General features: G+C 36.8%; 1 protein-coding gene across 1 annotated transcript in view; it reads left to right on the forward strand.

Annotated features, from left to right (window-relative positions):
* The window catches only part of CDKL5 (cyclin dependent kinase like 5), a 139051-nt gene that overhangs the window by 108334 nt on the left and 12584 nt on the right, over window positions 1-18133 (forward strand). Inside the window, exons 13-16 of the mRNA XM_075033392.1 lie at window positions 2175-3201; window positions 6653-6758; window positions 8792-8915; window positions 16959-17061. Coding sequence (XP_074889493.1) covers window positions 2175-3201; window positions 6653-6758; window positions 8792-8915; window positions 16959-17061 — 1360 coding nt within the window. The remainder of the gene's footprint in view (window positions 1-2174; window positions 3202-6652; window positions 6759-8791; window positions 8916-16958; window positions 17062-18133) is intronic.

An 18133-nucleotide genomic window follows, 5' to 3' on the forward strand; every position in this document is an offset into this window, starting at 1 on the left:
GCTGAAACTTTTGCTAACTTTTTGCATAAGGCTGAATGCTTCTTGAAAAAAAAAACCAAAGACAATGTTCAAGCCATTTCTGCATATGACAAAGGAAAAATAAGTTGGCTTACACATCTTAAAAAAAGTTAGCCTTTTTCTTGAACAACAGTAGGAATTTTGTGGCTTGGAGAATGCCTGAGATTCCAAAGGAATGCTCTTTTCTTTGGAATGCTCTTTTCTTTGGAATGCTCTTTTCTTTGGAATGCTCTTTTCTTTGGAATGCTACCATTACTGTACACATGCAAATACGTCCAAGGTTTTGCTATTTGAAAGATCAAAATTCACACAGATTTTTAGCAGCTAAATGTCCTGAAAATTGTGTGCATTGATCATGCTCCAAATTGGGGATGAACAGAATTTTGTCTGCAGTTGCAGTTATGAGTCAAGTCTAGTCTACCTGAACTTAAAGCAAGGTGTATTTGCTCAGAGACTCCCTTGCTGGACCCACATAGCTTGAGAGAAGCCACTTGATTTTAATACGTCAGTGAACCAGGTTTACTGCTGGATAAAACACTTCAGTACAAAAAGCCTCATGGTATTCCTCTGACAAAAGCCTTCCTAAAGGTCACCCTCTGGAGTATGCAGAATGATAGTGGCTTTTAATCCCAGCCATGTTTTTCTCCAGCTCTTCTTGTGAGATTCAAAAACTGACTCCTCATTTTAAGATTTGGGATGATGACATTTACAATCTATACTTTCTTGGAGATAGACATCGAAAAGTTTTAGCTGCCCTTGTAGATTTTTAGGATAGAAGTTTTACCATTAGAGATGTGGCATCAGAAAGGAAAACCTAGATCCATGGGAAACTTGTTGTCTAAAAGGCTTGCCTAGTTGCTTGATTTAAAATTACTACGTTCCTTATATCTGTAAGTTTTTAAAAAAATATGCATACTTTTAACTAAAAAAGATTTTAAACTGGCATTAAAATTGCTATATTTCTAGAAACTGTAATGGAGTACATAATTAATCACTGGAAGTGGGTAGTACAAAAATCCTAGGTATGAAAATGGCTAGCATTATCCAATTATAATTATCAACAAGATCAACAAAGGTACAGACTCATCTGTACAGTGAGCTCTCACTTTAACCCTCAGTAATATATCTGACTTACTGTATCACAGATTTGATACAGAAATAAGTTAACTGCTCATAGCCCACCTAGATCCATCAAGGCTAACAAGTACAGCTGCAGCGCCACTCAGTCACAGCTAGTTTGCAATGCCAGCACAAGTCCAGGAGCAGAACTGCCTTTATGTCAGAAAAACTGAGATAATAAATCCTGCTCAAATAAATTCAGGCTGAGTGTTTGCACAACCAACTCATATCTCAGTCCCGTAATCCCAAAACCAGGAGAGCTGGAGAGTAGAGGTTAAGGACATCGCCAAGTAGCTCTGCACCAAGTCAGTCTGGTTGCAGAGCATTTCAGGTGCAGCTTTGGGGATGAGTTAGTGTGCCAAGAACTGGGGTAGTGCCAAGTTCCATGGACGCTGGGGTTCCTGTGGTAGACCTGGTTTGGGGTTTGGTGTTACAGGGCTTGCTCTACTGCACTGAGCTCAGGCTCACTCCATCTGGATGTCTTCACCAGCACAATAACCTCTTTTCCCCCTCCTCTTCCCTCCCGTCCTCCTCCAAATCAGACATGCATTAGATGGCCTGGAGGATTGATTGTATCGGGGGGTTTTGACAGTGCTGACATGCTTTATTGTTCTATCTTCACTTTGATATGCCAGGTGTATTTAAGATTTTTTCAATGGATATACAGCTAATTTTTGTAATGTGGTTACATTATTGATGTGCACATATATTACTCACACATATGCATAAATGTGTAAATATACGTTGGGATTTCTATGATTGGATTTTGTATCACTTTTGTCAGCAAAGTCCATTAACCAAAGCTGATTGTCCATCAGGATATAACCAGAAAGAAACAATAATGTACTAACACTTGCAAATCTGTTATTTTAGTGGAGCTTCTGATGCCTAGTTGGCAGTATTTGATCTTACTGCAGTTAGATTTTTGTGTTCTTAAATGGCAACTCCTTTCTGAAATGAATGTACTGTTGTTGAAGTTATTGATACATGAATATGTAATCTGGTATATTAATGCTTCTTTATGCATTTTAATGTAGAAATCAAGCCAGCAAAAGTTCTGCTTTGCAGTCACATCACAGATCAAACAGCAAGGATATACAGACACTAGGGGTTGGCGGGCCAAGAGAAGAAGGTCTTCCAGCAAATGAAAGCTTTTTAAATGGAAACCTTCCTGGAGCTGCACATAGTCCAATGCATGCAAAAAAATCAAGCAACACACCTGCATCTGGCAACAAGGATCTAGCCAACAATAACATGCCACATCTTCTCAGCCCAAAGGAAACAAAGGCAAAAACAGAATTTGATTTTAATGTGGATCCAAAAAGTTCTGATGGTTCAGGCACAAAGTACTTGAAGTCTAACACCAGGTCTCAGCAGAACCGGCACTCGTTTATGGAAACTTCTCAAAGCAAAACTGGGACACTGCAACCTGGCGATAAGCACAGTCGCCACAGCTATATTGATACTATCCCACAGTCTTCTAAGAGTCCTTCGTATCGGACAAAGTCAAAGAGCCATGGGGTTCTGACAGACTCGAAATCCGTGGGCAACCTTTCTGAGGCCAGGGCCCAGGCTGCAGAACCAAACAGCAGCAGGTATTTTCCATCCAGCTGTATGGACTTGAACTCTCCTACCAGTCCAACTGCTCCCCGACACGGTGATAACAGAACTTTGCTCAGTCCGTCTGGGAGGAATAACCGCAGTGAGGGTACCCTGGATACCCGAAGACCGTCAACAAGACACTCCAAAACAATGGAGGAGTTAAAACTGCCAGATCACATGGATGGAAGCCATTCCCACTCTCTGTCTGCTCCACATGAATCTTTTTCCTATGGTCTAGGTTATACCAGCCCTTTTTCTTCACAGCAGCGCCCTCATAGACACTCGATGTATGTGAGCCGGGACAGAGTGAGGTCAAAGGGCTCAGAGGGTGGCTTAAGCATAGGGCAAGGGATGGCAGCCAGAGCAAACAGCCTGCAACTGTTATCTCCACAGGTGCAGCATAAGTCACTCACAAGATCTGTTGGCTCGTCACGGGAAGACTGTACGGAAGATACTAATAGGGTTAGTTCAAAATATTGCCTGTTATGGAAGGCTTACCTTCCTCTCTTCACTTCGTGTGGGGACAGTGTCCTGCGTTCTCTCTTCTGTTTGTTTGTTTGCAGTTATTTATTTGTCCTGTTGTAAGGCAAGGGATGTTGGTTTTTTTTTTCAGAAGGGCTAACTATTTCAAGAGCAAAATGAGAGGCTATTTTTTAAAAAATGAACTATGAATACCATTCTCTTAAAGCACTGAAATGTGAGAACAGAAAAATTGGTCTGTGAAGTTAAAATTTCATTGGTAGTTCCTAATCTTTGGTTACATTGTCTGATGTCATTTTTATCATATTGTCTGGCTTAATTAACCCTCTCATTTGTGGTTTTATTTAGCTTTTTTGTATGTATTTCTGTTAAGAATGCTAGTGTTAATTTTAGAAGTGAGCTTTTCACTCCCTTATAGCAGGACATTATTGCTGAAATGCCATCATTTACCAGAGGAACATCAAAATTTGCAATATTTCTCTTGATTAGTACGATGAATAACTGGGGTGGTCTAGAGATTTTATGTTGGAGAAGCCACTGGTAAATTGACTCTTTACAGTGATTACTGTCACTAGATACCTTGTTGTGTTTTAGTGTGAGCAGTATTTAATGAGTAGTGGAAGGGCTAGTTCTAGTGTTATTTACATTCCTTACACAACGCTTCTGAATTATCTGCCCTTTTACTCATCAGATGCGTAAAGATGACTGCATTTGTCCCCAAATCTTTAAATTGATGTACCATTGATCCAAATTGGAGCAAAATGGTGCGGAGAGAGAACTACAAAAATGAGTGTTTGTTTCTCTATATGTACATCTGTGATAAAGTGACTTCTAAGGACAGAACATCTAGTTCAGATTTGTTGACAAACTGAAGGAAGTCAAAGAGCTGCAAATATTATTTAAGGTCTAAAAATTATGCTTTACTGTGAGAGACTAAAAAACTCTGGCTACTTAGTTTATGTAAGAAATATGGGTAGCTGACTTGATAGTGGTCTACAAGTACCATAAAAAAGAGTTTTCAGGTAGTGGTTGCCTCTTCGGTCCAGTAGGGAAAAAAAAGGCATAATACATTTTTCTGTACTCACCACATCTCCTCCATTCAGGATTATGTGTATTCACACATGAGGAAAGATCTCATCAAAATAGGAGAAATACAATGTAATTTAAAAACAAAACAAAACAAACAAACAAAAAAAAAACTACTTACAAGGGATTACAGCAGCTCCATTTCAAAACCACCTGGGTTTTTTTCTTGGTGTAGTCATTTTTCTCTCTTATTTCAGTCAAGTTAAATGTTACTTATTCTTCAGGATGTTACTGTAGAAGGGCGACAACACCAACATTTGAGTTTTTGATAATAAAAACTCTTGCTACCTTGTATTCTTCAGTGCATTAGGATCTTTTTCTGCATTATGTAGCAGATATTAATTTGATACATAATTTTAATTTTTTTCATATTATGTAGAGGCAGATTGTTTTTATCAGATCATTCTTTGTCTTTTGACAATTGGTTGACAAATTTTTATTTTAGAAGAATTGATGTGTATCTTAATGCTTATGTTTTTGTTCATTTTCATTTGCTTTGGAATTCCTAATCTTTTGTAAAGGACTTGCCTTTGTCTCTTATGGTCAGTGTTTTTAAACTTAAGCCTTCAATTAATGCTCTTAAATCTGTATTTCAACCATCAGAAGTCTGAAAGGAAAAATACTCTTCTGAAATGGGTGGCAAGTCTTTAAATACATAAAGCTGGTTTTGTTTGTTTATACTAATGTCAATAACAAATCAGAACTAAATTGTCAATCTTCTTATGCCTCATAAAGGCATTTTCACAAAAAAGTGATTCTTTGGCTCCTTCCTGTCTCTCCTCCCCCCCCCCCCACATATTCTGCATTAGAAATCAGAAAATTTCACTTTCCTCAGGATTACTGAACTAAAAAAATCAGGAATAACATAAGTGCTCTCAAAGATTCTTTATTGTTTTCCTGTTATTTTTTTCCCAATCAATTCTACTGGTTCTCTCTCTGCTCATACTTTGTGAAGTTTCCTCACGTCCATGTTTCTAGTTTCTCATTGATTTTCTCTTCAGCTCTACCAAGTCTTTTTAAAGAAAAACATTCTTTGTTTGCCAGGCTTTAAATCTTACTTTAAAGAAAAAAAGACTTGCATTCAGCATTAGTTTTGGGGCTTTTCAAGTCTCAGTACAACACTTTTGTTTTAAGGGTTCTTTTTAGTTTTAAATTAAATGTACACAAAAAGGGGCAAGCAGAAGAAAATCAAGTACAAGTTGCTATTACTGTCTCATATTCGTAACTTAACTGCTGACAAAGAGATGTCTTACACAAGCAGTAATTTAATCAAATGCTTCAGCCTCTTGTAAATTTTAGAAGAATCAAACTGTGATTTAAAGCATTGGTTTAGCTGCACTTGTTGTTTTGGCACAGTTTCAAGGGTTGTTTTATCTGTGACAATGAGGCCAGATCTTCAGTAATAAAAGGCAAAATAGAGTCTGCAAATCACTCATAGAGTGAATAGAAATCCCAATTTTTAGTTTTGGTTGGGTTTTTTTGTGGTTTTGGTTTTTTAAACTTTGTCCTTCCTGGACATTCTAGATTTAAATTCATATAGGGTTTTCAATACAGTTTCCTGTGGGGTCTTGTAGACAGCATTGAATTTTATCTGGTTGGTCCATACTGCAGGAAAAATTGCAGCATCTTGTTCATTTAAAAGTGGGGTTAAGTCATATCTGGTGGCAACTCACATGCATATGGGCGTTTCTAAGGGCTTACTTAAGCTTTTGCTGAAGTACATCTAGGAAGTACTGTATTCAGGAAGATAGACTAAATTAGAGGTAATGATATTCTTTTTGCTCTCCTGACTTGAATAGTTAACTTATAGATGTCTTAGTTCAGGGACTACCTCTTATTTTGCATACAGTAGATTTTATGCCTGTTGATACCTCTAGGTACTACTGTGTAACAGCTGGTAAGAGGTAGTGCTTTGGTCTTGCATTTATCACAACTTATACGCATTTCATGTTTGCTTTTTAAAATTTGCCAGTAGCAGAGTGACCTGATTCCATCAGAAATTAATTGAACAAGGCCTCCATTAAAAAATTCCTCCAGAGATGTTACAACTGCATTTCATTGACGCCAAAAATCTGAGGGGTCTGAGTCATGCTCATGTCTAAAATTACAGCTAAGAGGCAAAATTTTGTTCGTGCCAGTTTTGTCGTTTTGGAAAAAGCAAGCAAGCAGCAAAACCAAATAATTATTGATTAGATAGTCTGTGATTTGATATCGGCAGTTATTAATAACATGAAAAGAAAATTGCGTGTGGTTAAGTTCAGGGTTTCTTGCTTGTGTGTATTGGTTAAAAACTGCAAAATCAGTTTATAAGCTTTCATTTTAAGTGGTTGATTGTTCTTTTGTTTAGGGTGGAGCATATCATGATCCACACACAGAAGATGGAGCATCTACTAAGGAAAATAGAATTCTGTATAATGACCCTGTTCCAAGACGAGTTGGCAGCTTTTACAGAGGTAATTTTATGGTGGATATTTCAAAATTAAACAAGAATTTTAACATGGAATATAAATTAAGTAGTAGAAAGGGTTACAAAGAACTGACATGAACAACTAAAATAGGTTATTGGAAAAAGAATTGTTACCCCACTTTCAGAGACTGGGTTGACCTGCTAGTAACTGTATTAGTATCATATTATTTATTTGCAAATGGTAACACACTTTGATTGACAAGTATATCCAGTGCAGTAGCTTGTAAAGCAGAAGATAATTTATCAGGGGGAGTTGAACAAAATGAATTAATATTACCAGAGTAAGTAGTCTATTAATGCTTTTAATTTGTATTTTAAATTCTTACTAACACTATATCTAAACACCTTTATACTTGTAACACATTGACATACTTACTGATCTCTTTCAGATACTGTGGTGCATGGAACTGTAATGCTAGTTTTTCATTGCTCGAAACTTATGTTCATTTCTTTTGTTCAGACTTACTAAAGATCAGGGTTTCCTACAAGCAAAAGCATGCTTACATAATCCCAGTTCAGAATAAATAATAAAACAGGACTGTGTATGTACATATATATGTTAAATACACACAAATAGGTATTTTTCTATTATGGTACACAAAAGATGGTGATTTCTGAGCAGCTGCCTCATGGCTAAACCTGGGTAATCCTTTTGAAAAAGACAAGGATGATAAGAAGCTAATTACTGTCCTGCAAGTGTTAGGAGGCTTATGTGGCTCCCCTGAACCTTAAGAAGTCCCAATCAGCTAAAATTTTATTATGAGTCACCTAATAACCTTAAGTAGAGTCACAAATCTCCCTCTGATCCTCCTCAGGTTGATCAGTTGGCTGATGACCTGATTCAGACATGTTAAAATCTGCCAATCCTTGCAAGTGTCCATTGCAATATTAAAACCTGTGAGCAATATTAAAGCTTGTACTTTTTTGAGCAGTGCTTTTGAGTGTAAGGTTTTATAGCACATGCAACAGAGAATCCTTAAGGATCCGCAGTCCTGAGTTGCTTTTATTAATCCTTAAAACACTCCTAAAATTGGACATGGATTATCCTTCTTTTTTATACGTAGTAAAACAGGCGTTCCAAGGAAGAACAACTTTCTGGGGTTTATTCAATTCCTTATTATAAACTAGAGGTTTCTTCCTCTTTACCTGTATCTATGAAACACATGTATTTTAGTTCACAGACTTAATTATTGCTTTGGAAAAATGATACTATATTTAAATAATACATTGATAATAGTATATGCAAAAACTATTGAAAGAAAAAGCTACTATGAAAAAAGTAAATTCATATTTATGCAGTTCTTAAGTACTGACTTAATACAAAGGTTATTAGCATGTACTTTTGTACTACAGCTTGAACAAAAACTTACAGATTCAATTTTGATAGATGGTATAGTGTGATGCTGCAGTAATGCTGCAACTAGTGTCCAATCAATTTTTAATCCAGTGCATGTATTTCTGGTGATATTCATAATTCTAATAAAGTTATGTTCTAAGTATGCATAACCTCTTTTCAAAACCACAGTATGTGTGTTTGAAAAATATATAACATCTGATTTTGATCCTTTCATTTTTAGTGAATAGTGTCTTAGTTATATTAAAATGCAAAATAATTTTTTTCAGGGTGGGTACTACTTTTTTTAAGGTCTAAGTGGAGACAAAGTGTAACCTGTAGTATTTTGTGTCTTTAATAACAGTATGCCAACCTTTTATTCTGTTTCCTGTTTTTAAATATCGATTGCACTTGTGGCTCCATACATATAAAAGTGTTCTCAAATCTAGTAACAACTTAGTCAAGTTCTGATAATGGTCTCATATTACAACTGATGCTACCTTGCAAGTATCACAAAACAACAGCTTTCCCAACTGTAAAAAAAGTATGCTTTTTTTCAGAGATACATAAAGTACAGCTGTCTTCACTCTCTTGTTTCTGTAAAAGAGGTAGAGAGGAAGCAGACAACTGAAAGATGGGATTTTTGGCAGAGCTAAGTATACATTGTTTGCTATTTCTCTGTTCAGTTCCATCTCCGCGTCCAGAGAGTACGTACATAGAAAACAGTGTGTCAAACAGAGCCTCTGTGTTACCAGCAGACAGCAGCACGGTGGCAAACCACTCAAAGAGACAAACCACCTTTGATACCTGGTGAGTTGTTATTTACACAGATGTGTAGAGAATGGCAGGGAAAAAAAGGGATTTTTAACAAGAGGGAAAAGTTTTTCTCAAAATTTGCAGTTGTCTATATATGCTTAGTTGCTTCCTGTGACTGTACTGACTTAGCATTGCATGCTTTCTGTCCCCTTTTGAGCAGCGAGAAATACTTCGTTACACCATCACACTGAACGCATTAAAGATTCTATACTTTTGTCCAGTCTTTCCTAATTTTTTTCTGCTATTAATCTTCAGTTAAAGATAATACAAAGTGCTTGTGTGTATATAGTATGGATAGCAAGGCCATAGCTTCATCTGTGGATTCCAGAAGCATGAGTTGTCAGACAAACGGGAAAAATAGCAAAATGCATGTTTCCATATATAAAATAGGACTGTATTAATGAAGAATATAATATTCACCCTGCAATGGGGACTGCTGCTCTTTTTGCTTGTGCACCACAGAAGGAAATGAGTATGTCCTATGGGAAAATGGACTAAGCAACATCTTAGTGGTGTATATTGATTTTAAAAGATTAAAAGCATCACATGGCTCCATTATATAACATAGAACAATTAACTATAATTATGCTAATAGAATGACAGCATGTGCATAGCTGTGCAGGACTTAAAGGAAAATATCTTAATTTTGTTGCGCTCAGAGCTGTTCAGCTTCAAAATACTCTTAATCTTCTACTTTGTTCAATCACAATAAAGTACACTGAATAAAAATAAACAAACGGTGCTTCAAAGGATTGGTGGGAGGATTGGACTGTATGCATTCGCGTGGTTCAACTGTGCTTTGTACCACTATCTGAAACACTGCTCTCTGAAAGTGCGATAAAATCACGCTATCTAAAGAACTGTTGCAGTGTTTTGTTGACTTAATGTGTTTCCACATGAACAACCTGTGAATTATGTGCTTAAAAAAGAAGGGGGCGGGGGGTGTGAAGAGAAACAAATGATGTTTCAGCTTGTGTTCAGGTTATATACCCATGTCAGTAATAGAAGATGCTTACTCCAGAACCCTTGTCACCTGCTCTGATTCACTAGTGTCTGCTTCCTGTCCTTCAGTAGCTCCACCTACATCCATTTTGTGGAAGTTAGCTGAGGAATCCGGTCACTTATGTAAAAATATGGTACTTATGTTGTGACTTATGTGGCTAAAGAAGGTATTTATTCCTACTGTTGAATCCGTTTACTTACTTTGTTGTCCTTCATATCTGAATCTTTCTATCTTGCATATAACATAAGCCAACTGGAATCTTGTTTTGCTTTATATATCATTCGCCAATATATTAGCTTTTATTATGTGGTCACTGCAAAGAAACACGTAATGTTATTTTAACTCTGAACTGAAATAATAGCATATGTTATTAGAGCTGGTTGGGAATTTTTTGACTAAGTATTTTTCTCGCTTACAATGCCAAATTATCGAAACTAAAACTTTTCAAAGGAACAGGCTGACATCCACTAACCTTTTACTGGGAAGATTCTTCAGTTCCAGGATGGAATTGCCAGTCAAAACCAGAGATACACTCAAAATAACAAATATTCTGGGGGCAGCATTATTTTTTGGAATGTGAGGAACTCAAGTGCAGGGCCTTTGTTCTTCATTATTTAAACCAGAGGCTTGAACCAAGATCTTAGATCTAACGAGTGAACGCCCTGAACCAGAAGTTAGAGGTTATTCTGGAGCACATTCTCTGTTTCCCTCAATATATTCTCTTGAAGCTGTTTCATCTTGTTGAAATAGTGAAAGGACCACAGAGATGCTGAATATGGCCCAGTGAATAAGGCCCTTCATTAACTTTGAGGCAGTTAGATTTAAGTCCTTGTTCCAGTTAATGTACTCAAATAGTTTCACAAAGTGGAACAGCTCCTTTGAGAGAAGAACCCACAGAAGAATAAGCATTTCTTCTTATGAAATGGGAGGAATGGCAGTGCCCACAACATCAAGTTACTGCTATTTTGGCATGCGTTTCTCTTTCTCTTTGCTTTTCCTACTCCCTATTTTCCTGAAATGTTTCCTGCCCAGCTCTACATGTTAACTCTGTGCAAGTTGTCCTGGCAATGGTCTAATGTTGTTGCAAAATTGTTCTGTGCCATAAATGCAGCTTAATCAGATTCCTGAGTGATGTAGAGTCTATGTTCCTCTACTTAATTTTCTGTATAGAAGTTGTGTAAACACTTATGAAAATGTTGAAAGCTCTAATGGAATGTGATTCTGCTTACATCAATTTTATGGTGAAGTAAATATTTGATGTTTGACTGACATAGATAACTGGTACATGACAATTCATCTCTAATTATGAGTGACATGTATTCCACCTGGACTTGCCACTACTGTAAATTATTGCTTCTCTCATACTATTGCTCTGTGTTGCCTTTCTTCTGTCAAAGATTTTGTGAATGTTTGCTAGACTGAATTGTCACAGATGTTCCCTTGTCTTTGTGTGCATTTCTTCACTCTGTCCCCACTGTCCTGCCTCTTTAAATAAAGATGTTATAAACTCGACTTTTTGTCATCAGGTTTTACTCTTAAATTACTAGATCGCTTCTGAACTTTAGACAGATTGCTTTGAAAAAAGGCAAATTTTTCATCCTTCTAGAAAATCTTTTTTTTTGCCAGAGTTTAATTTCCTGTAAATGGTCTTGAACTTGCTCAATTTTTCCTTTTTGATACAAGAGTAGGTATTTTATTCTCTTCACCTGTACGAGCTTTGTCTTAAGCTGGGCAAAATCGGTAGGTATAGGCAAGATGCTTAACCTTGTTCTGCCAGTTTGCCAAAATGTTGGCCTGAGGTATCTTTACCGCTGTTATAGTTCTAAATATCTCTTTAGAATACACTCCCAACATGCAGTACTTTACCTCACATCATATTGGAACTGTTTGCATTGATTGTTTACACGATATTTGAGGGCTTCTGGAAAGCTTTGTTGTTTAGACCTTTTATGTCCATATAAATGTATTCATTCTATGACAAACAACTTGTCATATCCTCTCTAGCATATGTCATACCTTCCTGCAAAAATAATAAAAAGGGGAAATATGTAATATTCATTATTATTTTTATATGTATATAATATATATAAACACACACAAAGTCTCTCTGTCATTCAAGAAGACAAAAGAAATAACATCCTATTCCTAGGAGTGTCAAAGGCTTACAATTATCTATATACCATTAATTGTCAAGACTCCAAACCAATACAGTATGTTGTAAACATGACGTGACTGGCTATAATATCACTGTTTCAGCATCAGTGTAACAATGTAGTCACACTTAATGTTCCTGAAACTAGAAGGTTGCCAGTATCTGAGCAAGCTATTTTAAAGCTTCTTCAGCTGTGTCTGCAGTACAACTGTTGCTGCATTGTAAATACTTTCCATACTTACAGAATTCTTGAATTTGTAAAAAATATCAGGAAATTTCAAATTTGTAACTTGCTCAAAAATCACCTGTGTGTGTTACACTGGTTGAAGGTTTAAGAATCTGCTCTGCATAGCTTGAAGATGTTCACCTTCCTAATGGTATAGCTTTCCCTCTGACATTTCCTGCACAAGACAGTTGCATATGCATTGTCATCCAGTATGTTTGCTTTATTCATCTATTTGGCAACATATGAGCCTCCCTACCAGTCTCTTTTAGTAACCAGTGCCTCTTCCATGACTCTTCTTCCCTCATCATCAGTGGTTTTGTACTAAAACTTAGATGATGCACTCTAATGTAATTTGCAAGGAAGCTTTCCAGAATTTGTAGTCATCAATATTCTGTCCAAAAAATAAGCCTAGTGAAGTATATGCTTTAGAAGTTTACGAAACCAACCACTTCCAAATTTTTATGGTTACTGATGTTGAACAATACCAGAGGGGTGTAAAACCTATGTATGTATGTATACTTTTATATGTATACTTTTTTTGGTGATGCCACAACCTCAGGTGACCTAGTGGCTTTAGTGGCTTCTGGGTGGTATTTTGTATATATGATAGTAGATCTGGGGTTTATTCCAGTTAATAAATCCTCCTTTTCTACATTGGGGGAAAAAAAAAATAAAATTTGCAGCTCCAAGCAAAGTTCAGATTTGATCTCTGATTTTTAAGCTTTCAATGCCAGGCTTTTAGACCAAGAAGTTTTAGTGTGGACTTCAGCTTGTGGGATTGCAATTCTTACCTTAAGTAAACCATTTATTTGAGGTGCTTCGTTAGTTTCTGACATTTTCTTGCCTTCGTTTATGGTAACTCTATAACTGCCAAGGGTTTTACTTCAAGTAAAACCAAAAGCTAACTTGTAGAATTATTGTTTGTTCATTTAACTTCCACAGAAAACTGCAGACGTTTCAGTAACTCCTCCATTAGACCAAAATCTTACTTGTGTAATTGTGAGCGGTTCAGGAAAGGGAGTAGTATACTGGCAGTTAAATAGGATTTCCAAGCCAGGCTGCCTGCTGAGATTAGGGTTGCTGAAGAATAACTGAAACAAGCGTGAAGAATTGTCTCCCCAAAAGAGCTGTCTGCAATAGGAATTTATCTATGACAGCATGCTTCCTATTTATTCTTTTTAGTTAATATTACAACACATCAGCTTGCTTGCCCCATGCATGTTTGCTGCTATGCCCCATTGTACCTGCATGAAGTTGGATACTTTGCCTGCCAGGGGCAATAAATGCTAGTGATAATCACAGAATTTCTGTATATAGCTATGCTTTTTCCAAGTGTCTAAGACCAGAATAACTAATGTGATTTACATTATATGTCCTAAGCAAGCAAAAGGCACACAAAGATAAAATAACAAAGGACACATTTTGCCTTGGTTTCTGCTTGAGGGTGAGCTCTCTTGAGTCGGGGCTCTTCTCTAGGGCTAGTCTTACCTGCTAGTAAAAGAGGCACTGCGTAACAGATCCTGGTGTAACTGTTTGCTTTCAAGAGCTGAAGTGTTATGCAAAATATCAAGATACTTGCAGTTACATTGTAAGAGTTTAGCACTGAGTGATGGTACCATACAGATTTTTTTCTGATAATCCTAATTTTTTTCTGTACTGTCCATTGTCTGAAAATCATCTTTTGGGATGCCTAAAATATCTCAGTGTTTCATCCCATGAATCAAAATGTTCTGCTCTATTTTCGCTCCATACAAAATCCTGGTGTTGAAGCTTCCTGCTATAATGCTATATATGTTCACTCTCTTCACATTATGACCATATGTTTTGAAGCAGTCACTTTTCAAGGTCAGTGCTTTTTCAGACAACTGTACTGCAATATGAGTCATAGGAATTAATGACATAAACCAGTCGGTGTAAAACCACTGGCTTTTGGGTAAGCATCAATTGAAAATGAGGAGAGTTCTCAGCCCCTTATTTTCCTTCTCTGTATGGTCACTGTAGTTGTAAAGAGGAAATGATGGTGCAGAATTTCACTTCTCCTCTCTGCTTATCTGCTGTAGGGAGCTGTTTTCTCATCCAGGTTCACTGGGCCAAAGAAAAGAATCACACTTGAGCAAATCTCTGTCTATAACTATGGCAAAAATTGTCCCAAGCTTTATTCTGAAGATTAAGTTCACCTTTAAAAATACAGTGTCTATATTTTGGAATAGACTTCGGAACAGAAAAGCCATAGGAAGACATTGAAAAATTTTAAAGGACAATGAAGAGTAACCACATGGGGACTTCCTTATGATCTGACACTGGTTCCTCAGTGGACAACATAGTTGCTGGGTTGGTAATTTGCACTGGGACTATGGTTTGGGGTATGTTAGCAGATGTGGATGTACAGTAGCTCCTTTAGGGAAAGGCTCAGAAAATTCTAAGCCCCATTCACATGACTTTCAGAGTACAAGTAGGATAGACACTTGGGGTGCATGAATTCCTCCAACTTTTCTAACAAATTAAGTAAAAACTATTTAGTAAATAATTCTGTAGGTGTTTTGTCTGTGTTAAGTCAGCCTCGTTAGTTCACCTAATCTGTAAAGCTGTCAGTAGTCTTTTGGGCTTTCTCCTTGGTGCTTTAAGTGATTAATACAAGACTGCTGTACTGGTGCTATGCAGTGGTACCAAATACAGGGACATGACAGAAACAGGAATCCTTAGCAATCCAGTATATTTGAAATATGTTTTATAAATCTAATAATTATATTAAACTAGAGATTTTTCCTGTAGCATTGTAATTTTCACGTTAAATCTATGTCATTGCGCACCTGAATGTGTTTCCTGGATCTAGATGTAAGTTCCAAAAAATCTAAATTAGGAAAACTTCCACCATACTCTCAGCCTATGAATCTTTCCTCTAAGCCCATTCTCTTACTCAGCAGTTGCACTTTATTACAACGTTTAAACACTACATGCATTTATATTTAGAACCAGGTAGCATTTTGAGCTTGAGGTGGTTTTGTGAAGAAATGGAGGAACTGATCATACCACCTACCAGAGTGAAGATACTCTCACCGATAAGAAGGATGATTCCAGTGATTCCTCTCCCAATTATGTGTTTCATGTTTGCTTGGAAAAAAAATGTCAGCTTGGCATGTAGTAGCAGCTGAATCACGAGCTGATAGCATAGCCTTTAAAGCCAGAATTAGAAGCCAGCGATAACTATAGTAGACAGCTAAGTGCTGCTACATTACAGTTACTCCAAGAAAAGCTGTTCCTGTTTGTCATCCAGAGTCCTTAGAACTGTGGCTTTCCTTTAGCTTTTCCATCAAGACAATGGAATAATTTCATTTTTGTCTTCATACAACTTCAGAATGAAAAAGGACTATTAAATCACCCAGTATGATTTTCTGTATGTTAGTAGCCTTTAAAAGTCATCCGTTCTCTGGGGTCCAGGCCCAGTAGCATACCTCACTAATGTGTGTCTCCAGAAGAGTATGAGGTCCTGATTTGAAATATCCAAGATGGGAAGTCCACTCCTTCGCTAAGGAATTTGTTCTGGCGGTTAATGATTCTTATTGTTAAAATCAGTGCCTTATTTCTAATATGACTTCTCTGGCTTCATCGTCCACCTACTTGTTATGTCTTTTCCCTTTACTTTAATGATCCTTGTAGTATTCTGTAATTTCTTCCTGGATAAGTACTTGTGCGCCACAATCAAGGAAGCTAAATATTTGGGCTGGTTTGGCTGTGGTTTTTAACATACTAAAGAGATTGAAATCTCTGACTCTTTTAATGTAGGCCGTTCTTTCTATCTCTGAAAATATTTCTTGACCCTTTCCTGCACCATTTCCAATTTTCAAACTATTTTAAAGGGCACTAGAACTGCATTCAGTTGTGTCTCACCAATGTCCTACATAAACCATCTTTTTACCCCATATCAGTACTTTACATATGTAGTTTACTGTGTATACTTAAAGTAACATTTAACAGCTGTAGTTAATTCAGCTGTGCAGACAAGTTAAAAGGTGGAAATTCAGTCTTCAGGCAAGTCACCTGTTCCACTTTTGGGTCATCTTCTTTTGCCAGCACTGTCTCACCCACGCATAACAAACTAACTGAAGTTTTTATGTTGAAACGGACAACAGTAGATCCCCAGCTTCCCCGATGATAAATTTGGAACCATGTCACCAAAGGTCAGGAAGTTCAATTGAAATTGGTTCTCTCTGGCGAACTTTGCAACTCCTGGCTCTGCAGCAAGCAGTGGATAAACTGGACCTGTGCTTTTGTACCTCATCACCATTTGTATGTTCTCTCAGATATGATTTTTATTTTTCTAAAAGACTTTGTGTGTGATATTTTGGTTTGAATATTAAATTCTGGCTAAAAAAAAAACCCAAAAAACAGACATGCATGCTTTCCTTTTCCCTAAATAACTATTCACTGGTTTGAGTTAGTCATTTTACCCTAACACTGTGTTCCTCCTATCCCATTTAATAAGACTATTTATCCGGTGTTTGTACAGTAACCCTTGAACCAATGAATGCTAAAACATTGAGAATCTTTTTGCTTTAATCAATAATTTGCATTCTTTGGCATCAGATCTCATTATTACACAGAACATGTATAATATCAAAACAAAATCTCTCTTACAATACCTTATTTCATGTTTAGGAAAAGTCCTGAAAACCTTAACAGTCACTCAGAACAGCTCAAGGAGAAAGAAAAGCAAGGTTTTTTCAGGGCAATAAAAAAGAAAAAGAAGAAATCTCAAACTGTAAGTATACAGTATTTCTAACAGAAAAAAATGTTTATCAGTTTTGAATTATACCATTTTAATATGCTAGATTAGTACAGTACCTTTGTGTTATTTATGATCATGCCTGCCTGTATCTACTTGTTCTTTTATTTTCTCTCTTCACTATATGAAAGTCAAATTCCTCTCCTGTTCAGGGTTTATTTATCTGCCTTTTCAAATATTTCTTCACCTCCTAGTCCTGTGCATCTTTGTTTTCATTCAGACCCTTTGAGAGCCAGTTTTGATGCAAGTTTTAAGCTGATGTTGCAGCAGATTCTTTTGCAGGATATGGTGATGCCATTCCGAGAATAGTAAATGCATTATTGTGTGTCCTCAGAGCTTGAATAATTTCAGACACCTATTAGGAGGAGATCAAATGGTTATAAATGAGAATTCTTCCCAGTCTTTTTTATGGCATTGTCTTGATAACAGCCTCCATCTTCTTGCTGCACTCCATGGCTGGAATAAGGATGATATGTCTTAACCATTCTTCATGTTTTACGTTTTGTTGGGGAAATGGATTGTGGCTTTTGTTATTCAGTATAAGCCTTTGGTGTCTTTTACATTTTTACATTATCATCTAGTTTTTGGGAGGGATAAAGGACTCTTTTATCAGAGCAGTGATATATTAACATTTCCCAAAGCTTTATAATGAAAATCTCCCTAAGAACTGAAGTAACCTAACATCATCTCATCTCATTCTCAACTGACAGTTCTGGAAGCAGTAAAATATTTAAAATGTCATTTACATAAAGTTGCAATGTTTCTGTAAGTGTAACTGCAGTTATAGTTTTGAAGGTTCTCAGAATGGCGTAAATCACACTCACTCCTGGCGAAGAGGAGTAACTAAATCAAAATATCTGCTGTCAGAGTGAGGTGGCATGACTCTGGCTGTTGGTGGAGGGCTGGTCTGTTGAAAATTGGGGGAGAGAAGTGATTGTCAAGTGGGGAGGTTTAGTTTCTTTGAACTGTATGGAACATGTGCATGTGTGTGTTAACTAGCACTCAAAAATGCACCTCGCCTTCCTGCTGGGCAGGTTTTAGAGCAGTG

This window comes from Buteo buteo, chromosome 8 (genome assembly GCF_964188355.1).
Source record: "Buteo buteo chromosome 8, bButBut1.hap1.1, whole genome shotgun sequence".
In the NCBI taxonomy this organism is placed as follows: Eukaryota; Metazoa; Chordata; class Aves; order Accipitriformes; family Accipitridae; genus Buteo; species Buteo buteo.